At 44.2% G+C, this 18901-nt stretch overlaps 2 gene segments (V, D, J or C); one reads left to right on the forward strand and one right to left on the reverse strand.

Moving 5' to 3' along the window:
* The first annotated feature begins 1487 nt into the window (after positions 1 to 1487).
* Positions 1488 to 2267, forward strand: LOC144584806 (immunoglobulin lambda variable 5-52-like). The segment is given in 2 exon segments: positions 1488 to 1500; positions 1930 to 2267. Coding segments are annotated over 2 exon segments (351 nt in total).
* Positions 2268 to 13597: 11330 nt separating this feature from the next.
* LOC140702682 (Ig lambda-2 chain V region MOPC 315-like) overlaps positions 13598 to 18901 on the reverse strand; it is a 40521-nt gene continuing 35217 nt past the window's right edge. The window contains 2 exon segments of the V gene segment in view: positions 13598 to 13897; positions 17420 to 17752. Coding sequence covers positions 13893 to 13897; positions 17420 to 17752 — 338 coding nt within the window.

Genomic DNA, 18901 nt, shown 5'->3' on the forward strand with positions numbered 1-18901 from the left:
GTGTTTTAGAGACGAACATACAGTGGTGCCTCGCATAACGAGCGCACCGTTTAACAATGAATCCGCATACCGATGCGGATTTTGCGATCGCTAATGCAATCGCATACCGATGGTTTCTATGGCCAAAAATCGCTTTGCGATGATCGGTAAGCGTTTCGCTTACCGATTTTTCGCATAGCGATGTCGGGGGAACAGCTGATCAGCGGTTCCAAAATGGCCACCGGAAGCCCAAAATGGCCGCGCGCAGCATTTTCGCACCCTGCCCTCACTTACCGAGGGCGCGAAAATGGCGGCGCTATGGGGAAACTTCGCACAACTGTGAGTTTAAGAGCCATAGGAACGCATTAAACTAAGTTTAATGCGTTTCTATGGCATTTTTGGTTGCGTAGAGCGATGTTTCCCCATAGCGAGGGTTAATCCAGAACGGATTAACCTTGCTATGCGGGGCACCACTGTATTAGTTCACAGACTTTTCAAGGCACCTTCATAATTCTGACAAAGAAGGAAAAAAATCTATTGTAGAGATGTGGATTTCTGAAGGTAGATGTGGATGACCTCCAAATCAGTCCAAGTTAAACCATGCTTTTTTTTTTTTGCTCCCGACTCCAAACGACCTCTTGTTTACATTCCTAGGACTGTCATGTTTTGGCACCTTTGGGTTCACTTCATAGGAATCTGGATCATGAGACAGATGGGAAATTAGGAGAGTTGACCTCATAAGGGGCCCTTCTTCTCCATGATATGCATCCTGAAAGCCTGTTTGGTTTTCTCAGTCAGTGTGCTGGTCAGACCCAAAAGATCTCTAGGAGTTCAGTATGGAAATCTTTGATTCACGGGAAAAATCCTAGATTCTCCATAATAGACAACATAGAAAATGTACTGGAAAATAACAGATAATGGAAAAATGACAGCAGAAGCCCTGAACTCACTCCAGTGAATACAGTCTCTTCAGTCAGATGCAACCTGATCCTGCTCTTATTTTATGGATGCTATTATTTCCGGTAGCAACATAACATTTTATCTTTTTGTGTATATTTCATTGAAGATGTTTTCTGAAATGCAAAGAGAAGAAACAGTTTTCATTTAGAAAATCAAACAACAATCAGAAGTCTACAGAGAGGTCCATGCATTTTTTTCAGTGCATTGATTTATAGGGAGCTCCTTTTCAAAAGAATCTTATCACATAAATCCCTTTCCTACCAAGACGTTTGCACAGCTGAAACAGAAGAAAAGGGATATTCTTCGACTGAACATTCTGTGCTCAATTGCCCTTGTGGTCTCATGGGCCAATCAGATTAGAGCTGATTCACATGGAGGGGGGATCACAGAGGCTCCACCCCTACAAATAGCATTGACAGAAATATGGGCAACACCGGAGACACAGCCAGCATTGAGAGATTTGTTTCATTCTGCCTCTTTCTCTCTCACTTAGGGCACAAGTCTATTTTTCCATGTTCTAGGTTCCCCTTCTTAGCCTGCTCTTAGCGATGTGGTGCACAGGTGAGAATGTTGTGATCCCGGAACAAAGGAAAGGCTAATTGCCTTGGAGAGAGAGAACAAAGGAGTCGACAGAGGATGTCCGAGCCAGCGGAGCCTACTGGCAACGCCCTGAGGGCTCTTTTTATTGACTTAGTATGATTGCATAGTATGTTATGAGAGAAACAGATAGGATATTAGTTACCTAATCGTAACTAGAATTGGCTAAAATAGCCCTTTGATCTTATGCTCTACCTCTAAAATGAAAGGGCAGAAGAAGGGGCTACCCCGCCTAGGAGGAGTGTATGCACGTCACTGGAACAGAATGCAGCTACAACCTTTAGGCAGGAGTTTCCCACATGAGAAGACACCATTTGCCTTCTAAAACCGCTGTTCAGGTGAGTGTCCCTGAAAAGGGCGAGAGAAGCTTGACCATTTCTCTCCTCTTTCCAGGTGCAAATTCTCAGTTCACACTCTTTCAGCCGTCAGCCTCAGTGTCAAATGGGAACACCGTGAAACTCTCCTGTGCTCTGAGCAGCAGTGGCAAAACTGTATACTGGTACCAGCAGAAGCCTGGGAGTGCTCCTCGATTCCTGTTATATTATAGCTCAGAGGCCAGCAAAGGTCAAGGCTCGGGGGTCCCCTCTCGCTTCTCTGGCTCCAAAGACTCCTCGGGCAAAATCGGCTACTTGACCATCTCTGGGGCCCTGGCAGAGGACGAGGCTGTTTATTACTGTGCTGCTTATCACAGCGGTGTTCTCACAATGTTCCAGTCTAATGGGGAAGTATGACAAAAACCTCTGCTTGGAGTCCCTCAGGAGGAATGAGGAACATCAGTTCTTTGCACTTGCCATGCAAGCTGCCCCAAGGCCACACAGGCTGGCTTTTCTGGGATGCAGAGTGAGGACTGGAACTCTCAACCTCTGGTTCCACAGCCCGATACTAACTCACTGAGCTATCCAGCCAGCTGGAGTTTGTTATACTGCCTGGCAGAATGATGGTTGTCACAGTGGTGTGTTCAGATAGAGAAGTGAAGATGGGAGGAAACCAGTGGCTGTTTGGCCACCTGCCCCCCCTATTCAGACCTTCTCTCTGTCTCACTGGGTGGCCTCCTGGAGAGGAAGAGATGGCATCCACACCACTCAACCCTCCACCAGCATCACTTGCGTTGCTGGCTATGTTCCTTGGACTTGACATTTTGCTGCTCAGAACCACATTCTCCTCACTGTCCTTGAGGAACCTAGTGGAAGGATCCCATGGCATAAAGAGCAGAAGATTCTGCCTTGACCATTGACTCCTTAGGGATCCCTTGTTGCCTTTTCCCCAGAATCTTTTCCAAACCAATATTCTTTGGGTTTCTGAGCGAAGAAGAAGTCGCTTTCAATGGTGTCTGACCACCGACCCATACCGATCCCTGTTGAATATTGTGTACAACAGGATGGGCTCACCAGAAGCTTTGGCCTTCCACTGTCACTACTCCTGCACATCATAACCAGAGGCGAAGGCCTGTGGTCCAAAACCTCTGGGGGTAGGTGGGTGGAAGGTATCCCAGTTTTTGTTGACCCCAAGTGGTGGCCCTCCCCAATTGTTTGGGACAAGGGCCTTTCCCAACCCAGGACTTTATACTCTCCTTCCAGGATGTCTTTCAGTTTCCTTATTTGGAAGAATGCATGGGAATCACAGAACCATGAGAGTCCAACCCCCTGTCAGTTGGGGGTAGATTGCTCGTAACGACAGAGGGGCACAAACCAGGAAAAAAATGGCAATTCATGCTGGTTTGTGGTTCGTCACTATTCAGGAACCACAAACTTTCTGATGAAAAGAACTGTTTCATTGTTTGTGCAATTCGGGACCTCTGGGATGAGTTGGAGGTGCCAAACACGCAGCAAGTCTTCAGCTGACTCTCTCGGCCTGTAGGGGGAGATGTTGCTCCATCCATTCCCCTGTTTCTACTAGCTCAGAGATGGAAAGACCTGCACCTGTGCTGTGCAGTGAAGCCAGGCACTCTTCAGCCCAGCCGGGCCCTTTTCTTCTGGCCCTTCCTGCTCATTCAGGCATAGAGATCAAGGAGGAGTCAGGCCAACTGCGGTGCACCAGAGGGAGCCGGACTCTGCTGGTTCCTTCTCTTCTGTGCATCGCTTGAAGGGTTAAACCAGTGTTAAATGTTGGAGTGTGGATGCCCTCCTTTTCCAGCTTTCTTTGCCTTCCTTTCAAAGGACGGAGAGAGGCAGGGCAGAGCAAAGCAACTGCCTCAGACTGCAGATATGATGTGGAGTCTTTGTGTATCACCACACTCTAGAATCCCCGCCCCCTTCTATTTCTTTTATCAGGAAGACAATGGCCATTTAATGGATTTCATTAAGGTGGATTAGCCAGGACAGCCCAGGAGAGCTGCCAGCAATGTTCTGATGTGAATAAAATCTGGAGTGAAAGGGACCAAGGCAAGGGAATCAGGCCAGCTCTTTAGCATTGGGAAGAATGAGCCAACATCTGATTCCAAGGTGATATATGAAACTGTAGGGCATACCTTGCATCACCTACTCCTGGGATATCCATGTATTGAGCAATATTATTGTTGTAAGAAATATATATATAAATCAAGGTGCTATTTGGCTACTCCCGTCCTCTGAAGATGCCGGCTACAGAGACTGGTGAAACGTTAGGAAGAACAACCTTCAGAACATGGCCAAAGAGCCCGAAAAACCCACAACAACCAATTCATTTTTCCTCAGAGAAAGAGTAAGAAGTGCTAATTCTGGAGATTTATTAATCGACTGGTTTGTAGTTTTATTTATTTCATTAAACACATTGGTGACATTGCAGGGTTAATATGTGAGAGCCAACGTGGGGTCAAATACCATTTTTGGAGTATTTTCAATGCAATCTCCCTGACTGTGATGGAGACACCTTTGTATGGGAATTTAGTAAACATTCCTGACCTTTTTTCATCAATTTTAATATTCCAACCATGTTCTCATATCTCCCGCAACCCCGTTAATGATCCTTGATCTTCCTCAATCAGCAACGAATAAAGTGTTGATACTGCTTCTTTATTTGTCTCAGCTAGAGAGAGGAAAATATTTTCAAAAGAAGTGAGAAGTCAAGGACATTACCAGATCAAAATACAGTGGTGCCTCGCAGAACAGTCGCTCCGCAGAGCGACGAATCCGCGCAACGGTGCCGTTTTTGCAATTGCAAAAATGATCGCAAAACGGCACCTAGATATGGCAGGAATCACAGAGCGAAGGTTGGTAAGCGGTTCGCTTACCGACCTTCGCTTTGTGACCCGCCGATCAGCTGTTCTGCGGCTTCAAAATGGCTGCCGGAACAGCCAAAAGGGCTGGGCGCAGCGTTTTCGCGCACTTGGTAAGCAAGGGGAGAGCGCGAAAACGCTGCCGGAACAGCCGAAATGGCTGCGCGCAGCGTTTTCGCGCCCTCCCCTCGCTTACCAAGGGCGCGAAAATGCTGCACCCGGCCCTTTCGGCTGTTCCGGCAGCCATTTTGGACCCGCTGGACAGCTGATTGCAGCGTTTTCGCGCCCTCATTCAGCGAGGGGAGGGCGTGAAAATGGCTGCCAGCATCGTTGAACGGTGAGTATTCAGCCCAATTGGAATGCATTAAACACTGTTTAATGCGTTTCAATGGGCTTTTCTTGCCCCGTTCAACAATGCTTTCACACAGCGAGGGTTAATCCGGAACGGATTAACCTCGCTGTGCGAGGCACCACTGTATGAGATCAAATTATTCTGGCAGGATTTGTTCTTGACAAATCTGTATTGGCCGCTAGCCATAACTGCACTGCTTCCTAGGTGCTTGCACAGTGACTATTTTATAATTTGTTCCAGAATTTTCCCTGGGATTGACATCAGGTTGACTGGACTGTAGTTCCCAGGTTCCTCTTTTCATCCCTTTTTGAAGATGGGGACAGCATTAGCCCTCCTCCAATCCTCTGGCACCTCACCCATTTCCCATGATTTCAAGAAAATAATGGAAGCTTTGACAACTGAAAGGTGGGAGAAATCAATCCAGATGGATTTGTCTAACCAAGTCCAGGGCTTAACTCTTCCAAATCTGGATTCAAATTCTGTGTATTCCATGAGGGTGCTACTGAGTTGGGGTTGCCACTTCCTTTCCCCGAGAGGCTCCTCCTCCTCATTTTGAACATTTATGCAGAAGGCTGGCAGGACAGAGCCCTTTCCTTGTAGAAACAGCTGTAGAAATTTTGAAATCAGGGAGACAGAGTTATCCTGACTTAAGTCTTACTGATGTCAGTTTGGAGGGGCTAAATTAGCCTCCTGGTCAGCACAGCATATCCAGCTAAGCAGCAGTGAAATGTCTGTGGGTCTCCATGTTATCAAGCCACAGCCCAAAGAGGAGAATCTGCAATCCATGTTGCAGATGGCTTTTAGATCTCTGGTTTCTCTTGGCAGGATCATGTCCAGGCCAAATTCCCTGTTTTATCTGTGGATTCTGGAAAATTATAGTACCAGCTAAGAAAAGCGCCAGGCACCAGAGAGATGGCCCTAGTAGATCCATGATCCCGAAGACTTTACGGATCAAGCAAACTCTGCAGATGTGTTCTTACTGATTCCTGACGTAGCTTCTGATTGCACGGTGATCTTGAAAGACATTTGAACTGCAGAACGCCATTGATGGGGTGGGGCTCAAGGCAAAATGCAAATAACACCAACACTGTTGTGTGGGGCAATGACACCCCCTCCACTGCAAAAAGGTTAGAGTCCGTATTTTGAGAAACAACACGAACAACGGCAATGGGGACAGAACCTCTTCTGCCTGATGCATTTAATTTTTTCAAAAGTGGAATGGACAAAATTGGCACAAATCATCTGCTGATCATCTTGGACGCAAGAACAATACTAACCCCGGTAATGATTTTTAGAGGAAGGGCACAGGAAAGGCCCCCACATTTCTCTCCATCTTTGTTTGTTTGTTTGTTTTTTAAAATATATTTTACTCCACTTTTCTCCCTTGAAAGAATTCAAGACAGTTTACACTATTAAAAGGCAATGTTAAAGCTAAAAACAGTGAGTATACAATAACTAAAAAGGGTCAAATAATTACCACACTAAAAAGGGTCAAATAATTACCACACTAAAAAGGGTCAAATAATTACCACACTAAAAAATGGTAAGCAAAGGATTTCCAGTACCGTGCTTCTGGCAAGTCTCGCAGGATTGGCAATACAGTGGTGCCTCGCATAGTGAGGTTAATCCGTTCCGGATTAACCTTCGCTATGCTGAAGCATCGTTGAACGGGGCAGGGAATTCTATTTGAACGCATTAAACATGGTTTAATGCGTTCCAAATGGGCCGAATACTCACCGTTCAGATATGCTTCTTAATGGCCGGCAGCCATTTTTGCGCCCTCCCCTCGCTTAATGAATTTTGCCCTATCTAAAAAACGTTGAGCGATCGCATTAGTGATCCCAAAAAAGGAATCGCTATGCGATTTCGTCATTGTACGGTGCGCTCGTTAAGCGAGGCACCACTGTACTGCTTAATTTGCTCCATTCTTGACCAAAGAAATTCTGTGCGACCCTTTGCTTAGTGCAAGAGATACCCACATGTGCTCCAAATACATTTCTGTGTGCTTTTTCCAGAATCTTTTCTCAGTATTTAACAGGGACAATTAGCTGTTTGTGGGGCCCTTCTCCACCCGTTCTCCACCCCTGCCATTAAAACCTGCCTTTACACAATAGGTCTCGGTCCACACAATACCTCTCTGGATGCTCAGGGGACAGTGGAATGAGATTCTCTTCAATTTTTTCCAAACAGTTGTTTAAGGTGCTATCTTCCTTTTGTTCCTCAATAAAGAAGGAATTATTAGGATTTTTCATCAGCACCAAATCAGCAGTCTCCCTTATTTCAGGATGTTCCCATAATCTGGATGTTTCAACTAAAGTTTCAGTGGTTGAGATTCCCATGCTTTCCTCACCAGCTACAATCTACCTCCCCGGAGAATGGGTTACCATGCAAACACTCTGCACATGCTTTGAGAGATCCAAACCAATCAGACAAGGAGCTGGGATTTGATCTGACACAGCTACTTTCCATATACAATGGTGGCTCACATTGCGACGCTAATTCGTTCCACAAATATCGCTGTTGAACGAAAACGTTGCAATGCGAAATAAAAAAAGCCCATAGAAACGCATTAAAATGTGATTAATGTGTTCCTATGGGCTTAAAACTCACAGTTCAGCGAAGATCTTCCATAGCGTGGCCATTTTCAGAGCCTTTTAAGCAAGGAACCTGTCCCAGAAAACAGTGGGTGGCCAATTTATTTACCTGGTGGCCATTTTGAAACCGCCGATCAGCTGTTAAAAAACCATCGCTTTGCGATGATCGGTAAGCGAACCAGGGGACCGATCATTGCAAAGTGAATTTTCCCCATAGGGAACATTGTTCTGCTATTGCTTTTGCGATTGCAAAAAGTTAATCGCAAAGCGATTTCGTCGCAAAACAGAGCACTCGCTAAGTGAGGCACCACTGTACCAGGCCACCCATGGTAATTCAATGCTACTCTAGCGACCGACAGTCCTGCAGAATCAGAACTTATCCCTTTGAGGGTGACCTTCTCCTGCTTCAACATGTTTTCTTTAGGAATTATGTCTTGACACCTAGATACTTTTTACTATTGATAAAAATCATTTCTCCAGAGTTTTCCAGTAAGTCTTGATCACGCTTGATTAAATAACATTGAATCACTTGGGAAGCTGTGGGCTCTTTGCCAATTCTGTTTCCTTTGCAACAGTGCAGCTGTTAGAAGCTTCAACTGCTGGTGGCTGAAGGCAATCATAATCCCCGATTGTCTAGTTTGACCCCCCTCAAACATGCTCAGACTGCTGTCAAGTTGATAGAAATTCATGGTGACCCTTCCCAGCCTTTTCCAACTACAAAGAAGTGTAGTTTCCTATTCCCTTTTTTGGGGACACCCTGAGACTCTATAGAGATTAGGTCCATCCAGGAGGCACATTGGGGTATCAAACTCCCAGCCTGGCTTTACAGCCTGATCACTAACTCACTGAGCTATCCAGCCAGCTACATATGCATTTAATTTACAACCTTCAAAACTAAATGTTGAGCCAAGTACAGTTTACAGTTACACACATTTATTAGCCTTCTGCAAACACAGTTTTATTTTGGGAAATCCAGGATCACAGCCCTTCTGAAGCCCTGGACTCTTTATTGCCTTCATATTTCGATGCTGTCCCCCTGCAAATGTTCTGCATAGTGATGGAACAGAAGTCACACAAGTGGTGTGGGACAAAAGAGTGAGGACTGGCATGGATGAAAGGGGAATTATGTGGAAGAAAGAACAACCTGGGAATGCTGCTGGGTCAGCTTCAAGACATTTCTACCAAGCTTCAGAACAAATCAGCCTGTCTACCTCCCACCTGTGATGTTTCTCCATCCAAACCAGGAAAGAGGTTCCAATCCAGGTGAGGAGCGTATGTGACACTACAGGCTATTTCATGTTGTGGCCATTACTTCGGGAGAAGAGGACAGTCAGGGACAACCCGGTTCTGAGGAGGGCCCTTGGCTTCCTCTGTGTTTGCTGTACGGATCCAGCACCAAAACTGTAGACCAAGAGCTTCCCCATCGGGCTGGATGTGTTGTTCATTCATCATTTCTAACATTGACATCCTCCTTCTACTATCAGGGGTTTCACAGAAGGGATACAGAAGGATTCTTTCAAAAGACTGATGGAGTGCTAATATAGTTCCTGTGGACAGTCAGGGCCATCCCAGTTCTGAGGAGGCTTTAGGCAAACGACTCTGAGTTCCTTCCTATAGACTGGCCTAGTCTCCGCATGTGGGATTATGTGACACCAGCCATGGAGAACGAGGAACCACCATTTTATAATTCCAGTTATTGTCCCTCGTGGTCCAGAGTGCAATAAGGTTAGAATGATCCCAACCCTAAAGATTCCATTCCACTTTTCAGAGAAGAGAAGCCACAATGGTGAAGAGGAGGGCGGAGCAGAAATAAAGGACAGGTGATGAGCGTCAGAAGAGTAAGGACTGAGCATGACTGATGGGAGTACAAATGGCCCTTTCCTACCCAAGAAACAGTTCTTCTGGCCCCTTAGCTTTGCAGAACTCCATCTTGCTCAGTGCCAAGAGCATTTGGCTTCCTCTGTGTTTGCTATATGGTTCCTGCACCCAAACTGTAGACCAAGAGCTCCCCCCTGGGGCTGGATATGTAGTTAGTTCATCATTTCCAATATTTACAAACTCTTTCTAGCTGAAGAACTTCCATGGTTTTCACAAAAAGGGACATGTCATGGATCAGAATACAGTGGTGCCCCGCATAGCAATGTTAATCCGTTCCAGGATTAACGTCGCTATCCGGAAACATCGCTATACGGAACGTAAAACCCCATAGGAACGCATTAAACTCCATTTAATGCATTCCTATGGGGGGAAAACTCACCGGTAAGTGAAGATTCCCCATCCGGCCGCTATTTTCGATGCCTTGGTAAGCGAGGGCAGGGCACGAAAATGCTGCGGGCACCCGGCGGCCATTTTGGAACCACCGATCAGCTGTTTTCTAAACATCGCAATGCGAAGTTCGGTAAGCGAAACGCTTACCGATCATCGCAATGTGATGTTTTGCCACCTAAAACATTGCAATGCGATCGCATTAGCGATCGCAAAAAATGCATTGCTATGCGGATTCGTCATTAAACGGTGCGCTCATTAATTGAGGCACCACTGTATGTGGATTAAATCATGTACTAAAGATGGGATATGTCGCTGTGAACAATGTGAAATGGATTCCATATTGGTTCTATGAATGAATGATTTTGTAGGATGGGAATGTATTTCCAGAGGGCTGCGGATACAAGCCAATACAAGATAAGAAGACCAGACACTTGTTATGGCGGATAAGACAATAGACGGAGAAAAACAACACCCGTTTCTCGTGAGAAGAGAAGGAGGGGACAGCTTCTATCACCTTACACCGTGATTGGATGATAGCGTGGGAGACCAAGAAGACAGGAGGAGCCAAGAAGGTAGAAAAAGGAACTTTTGCCATGTGCAGTGTTCCATCTTGTTCCTATTTTTCCTTTTTGGATGGAACCATAGATTTTTCTAGATCTTTTTGCCTGCTGCCCCGTGCAGGGAAAGGACAGGGAAAGATGTAGGGCGTCAAGGAAAAGGAGAAGGGGGGCTTTAAGCCTTTTTCCTACCCTAAAGAAGCTTTTAGGGATTTTTAGAGCTATCGTAATTAAAAGAGAATTATTTGCCTTAATTGTAATTTGTAACAAGCCTCGAAAATGCTTATTTGCTATGCTTTTGCATCAAACTGACCTTATTCTGTAAATCTATATTTTTTCAATAAAAAGATCAGTTATAAAATATTTTGGTCTCTTGAAACAATGAAGCTGTCTTAGCTATAACCTGAGGGGGAAACAAGGCCACATTAAGCTACCTAATAGAGCCAGGTAGATCTTAGGACTACAAAGCTCATGTGTAACTTCCTGCTGAGCTTTCTTAAGGGTCAGTAAATATCTTTTTAGGCAGACTTGTAAGAAGAAGTTTGTTGTACCAGGACTCACCCAGCTGCATAGGGGTACTCAGATTTCCAATTACTCTCTGTCCGACTGACCAAATTCTCCCTCACAGGAAACTGGGTCGTGACAGGATCAAAGCAGTTTGATCCCCCCCCCTTATTTATGTGTGTATAAGATGACTCTCCATTTTTAATCAAAATATTTTAGACAAAAGTATCATCTTATACACAAAAAAAATTACGGTATTTCCTTTGCCTCATGGAGAGCTTGACAAGGTTATTTCTTTGGGTTCATTCCCCCAGAATGCCCCCCCCCAGCATGGCCTCTATAGTGCAAGAGAGGACAAGGCGTGTGTTTGTGTGCGTGTGTAAGCATGCATGCACAGTTTATCCTCTTCAGCATTCATGTTTCTATCCTCTGAATGAACTGATATCTTTTTCAGTACAGAATGAATTCCTACATTAGCTTTAGAGGACCCTTGTGGTGTGATCTGGCAGGATTCTATCTATAATCTTAGGGGTTTTTTTATCCCTTAATAAAGAAGTCACACCAATGTCACAAAAAGGTGCCTACTAGATCTTTTGTATCCTAAGAAGAACAAACAGCAAAGGACATCATAAGACACATTAATACTGTAAATGCAAAATGAATATACTTTATTACCTACTGATTGAAATTCTAATAAAAGGGGTTTCATGCATTCAACACGTTCACGCCACAGCTTAGAGGGAACTTTATTGGGAAATCCTTATTGGATTCCCATGTATTTAAGAAGGGGATCCTATTAATTGTAGCTACCATTAGCATTTCTCCAAATATAACAAGCAGGAAGTATTTATCCTTGTGACACAGGTAAAATGCATGTTCCTAATTGTAGAGTGATTGTAGAGTCCACTCCATAAAGAGGATGAAGGTGTAGGGATGCTTGTTGTCAACCAGCAAGGTAGAATTCCAAGATCTTACTCTTCATGTTCTGCTTGTAAACCTCTTAGATGCATATTGGTCTTGGAAGTATGTATGGTGGGGAAAAGGAAGCGAGATGAGAGGGGCATTTGTTCTGATCTAAGAAGCGTCTTATGTTTGGGGAGAGACAGATGCCGAAGCCTTTGGGCAGTTGGTGGGCACACCAGGGCATTATGTGAGTCACTTATGAAAAATCCTGTTGCTCAGTGTCAGAAATCCCACTAGAATTGGCCCATCGAATCAATGAGGTATTGATGAGTCAACTTGTGTAAGTTCAGTTCGATCTACTCTAAATGTGACTTTCTTTGCATAGTAAATTGCATTTAGAATAGGACCGATAAATGAAATTCCCAATGCTTTAATGGGCTCACTCTGGTGTGAATCAGTATACCAAGCAACAGGATTTTGCCCTATGTTGCTGTCACTTCCTTCCCCATCCAGACATTCCAAAAGAGGATCTCTCATAAATTTGGGGAACCATGAGTCCTCTCCACCCTCAGATGTCCATCAACTAGCGGTGTATGTGATAGAAAACACAACCCTTTGAATCAAAAGCTGAAGGATAGCTGGGAATCAGATATTAAAATTCATGAGAAGCTGGACTGTTGTGTTGTGTCTGTTGGCTGCCAACTGGTGGTACAGAGTACAAAATGAAGGCAGACTTTTAGCACTGATGGAAATGGGATCATATCTAATATCAAAACCTATGTTGTAGTAGCTGTTGCTGTTTCAGAAATATTATTTAAAAAACAAGGAAATTCTATATGTGCATGGGAAAAAGGCATTTTAATGACAAGTTTCCAGTCAATGCACAACTTACTCTCTACCCCATCTCTTCTGCTGCTTTGTTACATTATGGGTGCCAATTCACTTCTGATTAATGTTGACTCTAACACGGTTTTCCATGTTCATGAGATGTTCAAACAGTGGTTCACCATTGGTGATACCTAGGATGCTTCTGAGGCTGAGTATTGAATTCAAGTAACCTGAAGCCTTAGCAACGAACAATCCTGCCTCCCCCATTGCTCATTCCTTTTTAGGAAATGCTCTAATTTAACACGAATTTAGCCCAGAGAAGCTTCACAAATAATCCAGAATGGACATATCCGGAATGCTTTGCTATGGCCAGTAACATAAAGGATCTGACACCCCCCAACTACTGGGGAATATTTCAAGGACCCATTGAAAGGGATCCTGCATGCATCCTGATCTCAAATCCATCTTCTCATTATTAAGGGGAATGGTCAGAAACATGGAGTAATGATCTCCAAAACAGGTGGCTCTACTCTGAAAAAGAAGAAGGGCATTCCTCGTCTCTGTAGAAATGTATGTGCAGGCTTTGGGGTCACTTCAAACATCCTTGGCTCTGGGGAGGCAACCAGTCTTCTTTAAATAGCATTAAGAAAGTTGAGCAGCAATTGAGCAGCAGAACTTCTGGTATGGGATTGAGTTCTGTGCATCTGAGTCCCTAGATCATGTCACTGCTCGTATTAAAGCAAAACAGAAATGAAAACAAGAAGAAAGAGATGGATAGTAATCAAATGACATCTCAGGAACAACCTTTAGAACTATTGAAAGACCTACAGTTGACTAGTTCTTGACCAATAAACGGCCCCAATGAAATGGATCAACATTTTATTAATGTGCTAACAATAGAAGCCAATATGGAAAGAAAGTTGAAGTGAGAACAGAGGAGAAGGGAAAAGGAATTACATAGTAGAAGAGGAGATGGGGAAAAGGAACTGCATAGGAGAGGAATGTGCCTTTATGGACGAACTCGCATTAGGGTTTGGCTGATGAAGGAAGCATGATTCCTCCCTAGAGCCAGGGACGGGAGAGCCAAATCCGAGCTCTCCAACATTTATGGACAGCCTGGATAGCTTCACCTCCTCCTCGAAGGTCTTCCCGTCGTGCTAACCTGCAACACATGGGGAAAGTTTGTTAGCTGCTTGTGCAAGAGATTAAACAGTTGATGAAATTGCAATCTGATTCGAAGACTTGGTGCTCGTGGACAGAAAGCCTTCTGAGTTAGCAAAATATTGTGAGACAGGATTTCAAGTAAGCATGAAATGGCCTTAGAGAGTTGTTGTGGACGTCTGTGTGTCTGTAGAGAACTGTGGGACTGAAGTGGTAAATAAAAGTGAGACCTCCTCATCCTTCAATATTTAATCCCATACAAAGGGCTCAATAGAAAGTTCATTGGAATGGGAATGTCTTCTACAGTCATTTGGAAGTTCTAGATTCAGTCCACCAACAATTCCTCTGGAGGTGCCTCTGTACATTGAAGCCAGATTTGTATGATTCATCATCCTAAATACAGAGCTCTGTGTCGGATTCCTGCTAGAACATAACTTATGAGAAGAAGTAGAACTTTGGCTCTGCTACTCAAGTAGTTCCACCCTTTTACAAGGACTTTACAAAGAAGTCAGTCTATGTGAAAGCCAGTTTTGCTGTTGACCCATCTTAGAATGTCACAAATAATATCTTTCCATTGCAGGTCTTTTTGTCACAAGGGAATGTTCAGAATTCGCTTACTTATCCTTACAAGTTCTAATGGCATAATTAACTAAAACTTAAAAAGTAATCCAAATCTTTGAGGTTAATACATCTGAATTTTAACATAGTCAGAACTTCTTTGGCTAGAATCTTGTTCCTGACACTTATCGCACTAGAGTAGGCCCATTGAATGTACAGTGAGTCCGTTCCTCTGTACGTTCTATTGATTTAAGTGGACCCCCTCACCTGTGACATTTGAGGATCAAGTCAGTAACAACTACGAATAGAAGCAACAGAGCGTATGGAGGAAGAGCTTCAACGGTCCCTTATTGATTCAATAGGTCTACTCTAGGGCAATTCCTGTGCTGAGGAACAGGATTGTAGCCATCACATAAACACTGGATTCTAAATTTCTTACAAGAAACAAATTCTACATCTACTGGACAAGATAAATCATGGGAGCCATGCATTCATACTTGACTAGAGCAGGGCTTTTGTTTAGCTGTCTAAGGAAGGTTAAGCAACCTTATTTAGACCCAAATGCCAAGAACATTAGCTTTTAAGGGAGGAATAGGATTCTCACCAGCACATGACTGGATAATGAATTTGGGAGCTGAGACTGCTTTGTGTCTTTTCAGATCACTTGCGTACATATGCAAGAATTTCCACGCTCTTCATGGAGGAACTACATGTCTGGAGTTTGGCAAAAAAATCCTTTTGAATTACAAATCCCAGAATCCCCCAGCCAGCATGATAAATTCAATTGACATATTGATGGAGCAATTAGTCACGTGACTTCCATTATGTAGTCTAAAGCAGCACAGTATGCAGGCAGTTTGAATCCCATGGTGGAAAACCTGCCCTTCAGGAGATCAAGGAGCTTCTGAGATTCTAAGGTGGAGAAAAACTGGCTCCTTTAAGTTAGAGTTTTGTCTATTAGGTAGTTTGGAACTCCACCTGACACATATACAACATGAGCCATCCCCAACTGGAATTATTCCATGTTTTCTAAAAGTAGTTGAGAATTTTCAATGGGGAAGAAGTAGCACACTAGCAGATGAAGACGGTTCTGTTCACCCACGTGTCCTGAGCATTGTCCCTGGGATTCCATATTCTCCTTGTGTTACTGGAGAAAGGCACCAAGATGTGAGATACAAATAGGCATAAATAAAAGTTCTGGAGTCTCCCGAATCCACATTTGTAACCCTTTAGCTGAGGATACAACAGTGTGGAAAAATTCCTTTTTTAGATTACATGTCAGGGGAATCTGGGGGAAGACAGGTGCCCAGTGGCAAGGCTGGTAAACGTCTCTGGAGCTCCATTCCAAAGAAGTAAAATGTCTACGCTCTGCCTTTACTTGGAAGCAACCCCTCCTAAGAGAAGAGCTTCCTTTTGCACTGTGTTGTTAATGAGCATGTATGGCTGCGACCCTGTGCAAGAGACTCTCGTCAGATTGCCTAGAAGAGACAAAAGGCAGTACACTTCTATCTGAAAAATCTTAACAGTTTGCAGGATAAGGAGGTCAGCTGCAGGGGGACACATCCACCGATTTTTCCTTGACATTTGAAAAGATGGGAGCTAGCGTTTATACTTCCTCGCTTTTATATTTAAAAAACTAATCTATTGCCTGTCATGTTTTGTCATCAATATTTGTCCTTGTTTTATCAAAACTGGAGCCTGTTGCTGTCGATTTCCAACAGGAGGAGGTGGAGAGAGAGAGATGCAGTTCGTGCAGTTGATGAGATGTAGCTGCAGGCATTCTTCAGCAGCTCTATTCTGGCCATCTAAGACCAACCTAAGCAGAAGGCAACATTCACTCAAAAAATGGAATTGTAACTCCATTCATGGTCAGTTGCATTTCATTCAGAAAGTCGACTTCCCTCTCTCTCTCTTTCTCCCTCTTCCTGTGTAAACATACTGTAACTTTCCGATAAACAGCTGTAGATTGCCTATCTTATAAAAAGGCGATTCTCCTGCCTTGTTTTTGATGGATTGATGAAAAGCTCATTGCTTTGGATTTCCAAACTGCCCATCAATGTATCTCTTTAATAGAGTCATTTATGTTAGATTGGTGGCAATCGAATCATAGGAATCCCATGAAAAGATCTCATCGTCTCGGGAGCTAAAGGGACTTCAGCTGAAATTCCATTTTCTTGCTCTATTTTGCATTGACTGATAAAGTTCTTTTGGAATCTGGGCTTAGCCACAAAAGACACTTCCAAAAGCCTTGTCCCATTTCCCCAGTGTAAGAAAAGGAGCAAGGGGATATGGGTCCACCTTGCCATGAGGAAAGGCGTATCTAACCATTTGGGCACCTGAGGCAAGAAGATCCATGTTCCCTCCATTCCACCCTGGGGTGTGAGTGTTGCCCCCCCCCCACGAACGAGGAGGAGAAGAAAGGCTGGCCCTCTCCAAAAAGAAAGGGGACACTTCAAAAAAGAAAAGGAAAATGGATCTGTTCTGGAGGTGTTGCTCTATATATCCTTAACAGTAGTAGATGTGGTTCAAGAGTTTGCTGCTCTCAGATTCTGTTATCCAGGGGCAAAGCTCACGTTCCCCTTCTCTGTTTGCGGTGCTTGGCATCAGGATTGTGGACAGCGACCCCCTTTCTCAGATGCCTTTGAGTGTCTGACATCCAGAGAAGATGATGCCGAAGGAAGCCTGCTAGCCTTTAAGGTGCCTCTTGGCTGCTTTGCAACACAGTAACATGTCTACTAGTTGCGCAGCTCGTTGCAGAAAGACGGAGACAGGAAAGAAAGGGACCTGAAATCCTTTGCTCCAGGGATGATGAAAAGCTTCCTACGTATTAATGGCTGCTCCTAAATGAAATAATTCAAAAGTCAAGAGCAACATGAAGTCATGAGAAAATAAAGAGAGAGGAAAGGGTGAAAAAAGTAAAATATTTTAACAGGGAAGGGAAGAATGTGAGAAATACATGACTTACCAGTGACGGTGAGATGAGTTCCTTGTCCAAAGATTTGAACAGTATTAAACCGTTCAGCACAGTAATAATCTGCCTCATCTTCAGCCTGGGCATTCGTTATGGTTAAACGGCCAGTGTTCCCAGAAGCTGAGCCGTTGAATCGATCCGGGATCCCTTCTCCCCGGGTGCTGGAACCATAGAGCACAAAGCGAGGGTGCTGCTTGGGTCTCTGCTGCATCCAGAAGACGGAATCCCAGCTCCCATCACTGCTTCTGATGCAGGAAATCGTCACAGTTCCTCCTCGAGACACAGAGGCCGAGGCAGGCGGAGTCACTCTCAGCTGTGAACGGATACCTTGGGAAGGCGAAGAAGCAAAAACCATGAGCCTGACACATTTTCTGTTCTCTGAAACACCACAAAAGTGTTAAGTATATGTGCTGAGTATCTGTGGCTAACGCGTGATGAAAACCAGCGTGTAGCTGTGAGGTGGGATGTTCCTTCTCTGGAGACTTACCTGAAAAGAAGCTGAGGAGGGCGAGAAAAAGCACAGCCCAGGCCATGGTGAGCTCTCTCCGGAGGCGTCTGACTTTGCTTCAGGAAGATACCTGGACGGAATCTCCACCTCCTTCTTTTAAACGCTGCAGGACCAGAGAACAGCCCCTTCATGCAAATGTGGCCTCTGCTCACTGGCCTTGCAAAGATTCGTAGCTGTCCTTCTTAGCACTGTGCCAATGAACACAGGAGAAGGGCTGAGAAATTTAAAAGATTTGTCTCCTTTAATCATGTGGCTGCTTATTTTTGGTTTTTAAAATGCCACAAGAACTTTAATTTAATTTTTTTTATTTTTGGTCTCTTGCTGGAACACTTACAGAACCAGGCTTCAGAAGAACTGAATACCAAACAGACGGGTGGATTAACCATTAAGCACAATAAGCACATGCTTAGGGGGGGCATCAAGGGAAGAGGGGGGCACCACAGAAATTTTCCATAGCTGAATTTACCATGGGCCACTTGCTGCAATACTGCAAACGGAGCAGCCATGAAAAAAATTACATACAGATATATACAATAATAGCAAGAGCGCTCAGAGAGCGTAGACCTCCACCAAGGGTCATGAAATCAAAGAGGGAATAAAAACCCACCCCATAAATGAAAGCAGTGGAAAATTTGTATGCAGTCTGTGGAATTTGTATACAATCTGTACAACTTCAGTAGAAAAGAAAGGAAGACACACATACTCCGACAAAAACATAACCTCCTCGATGGAAGTAAAAATAATATTGATAGCAATGATAGAGGTTAATGATACACATTAATCTCGGAAATGCAACAAAATTAGAATCTGGTAAATTTAACTGCCCCACGGTTCATGGAGGCTCATGTGATCATTCTTGCCTAACTTCTAAGTCTTCTTCATGTTGGCTGTCCCGTTCAGTTGTCCCCTGAGACTGCACAAGGGTGCTAGTAGGTCACTCAGTATCCAGCATGCCAAGAGGCAATAGC

The sequence above is a fragment of the Pogona vitticeps genome, chromosome 14, assembly GCF_051106095.1.
Source record: "Pogona vitticeps strain Pit_001003342236 chromosome 14, PviZW2.1, whole genome shotgun sequence".
In the NCBI taxonomy this organism is placed as follows: Eukaryota; Metazoa; Chordata; class Lepidosauria; order Squamata; family Agamidae; genus Pogona; species Pogona vitticeps.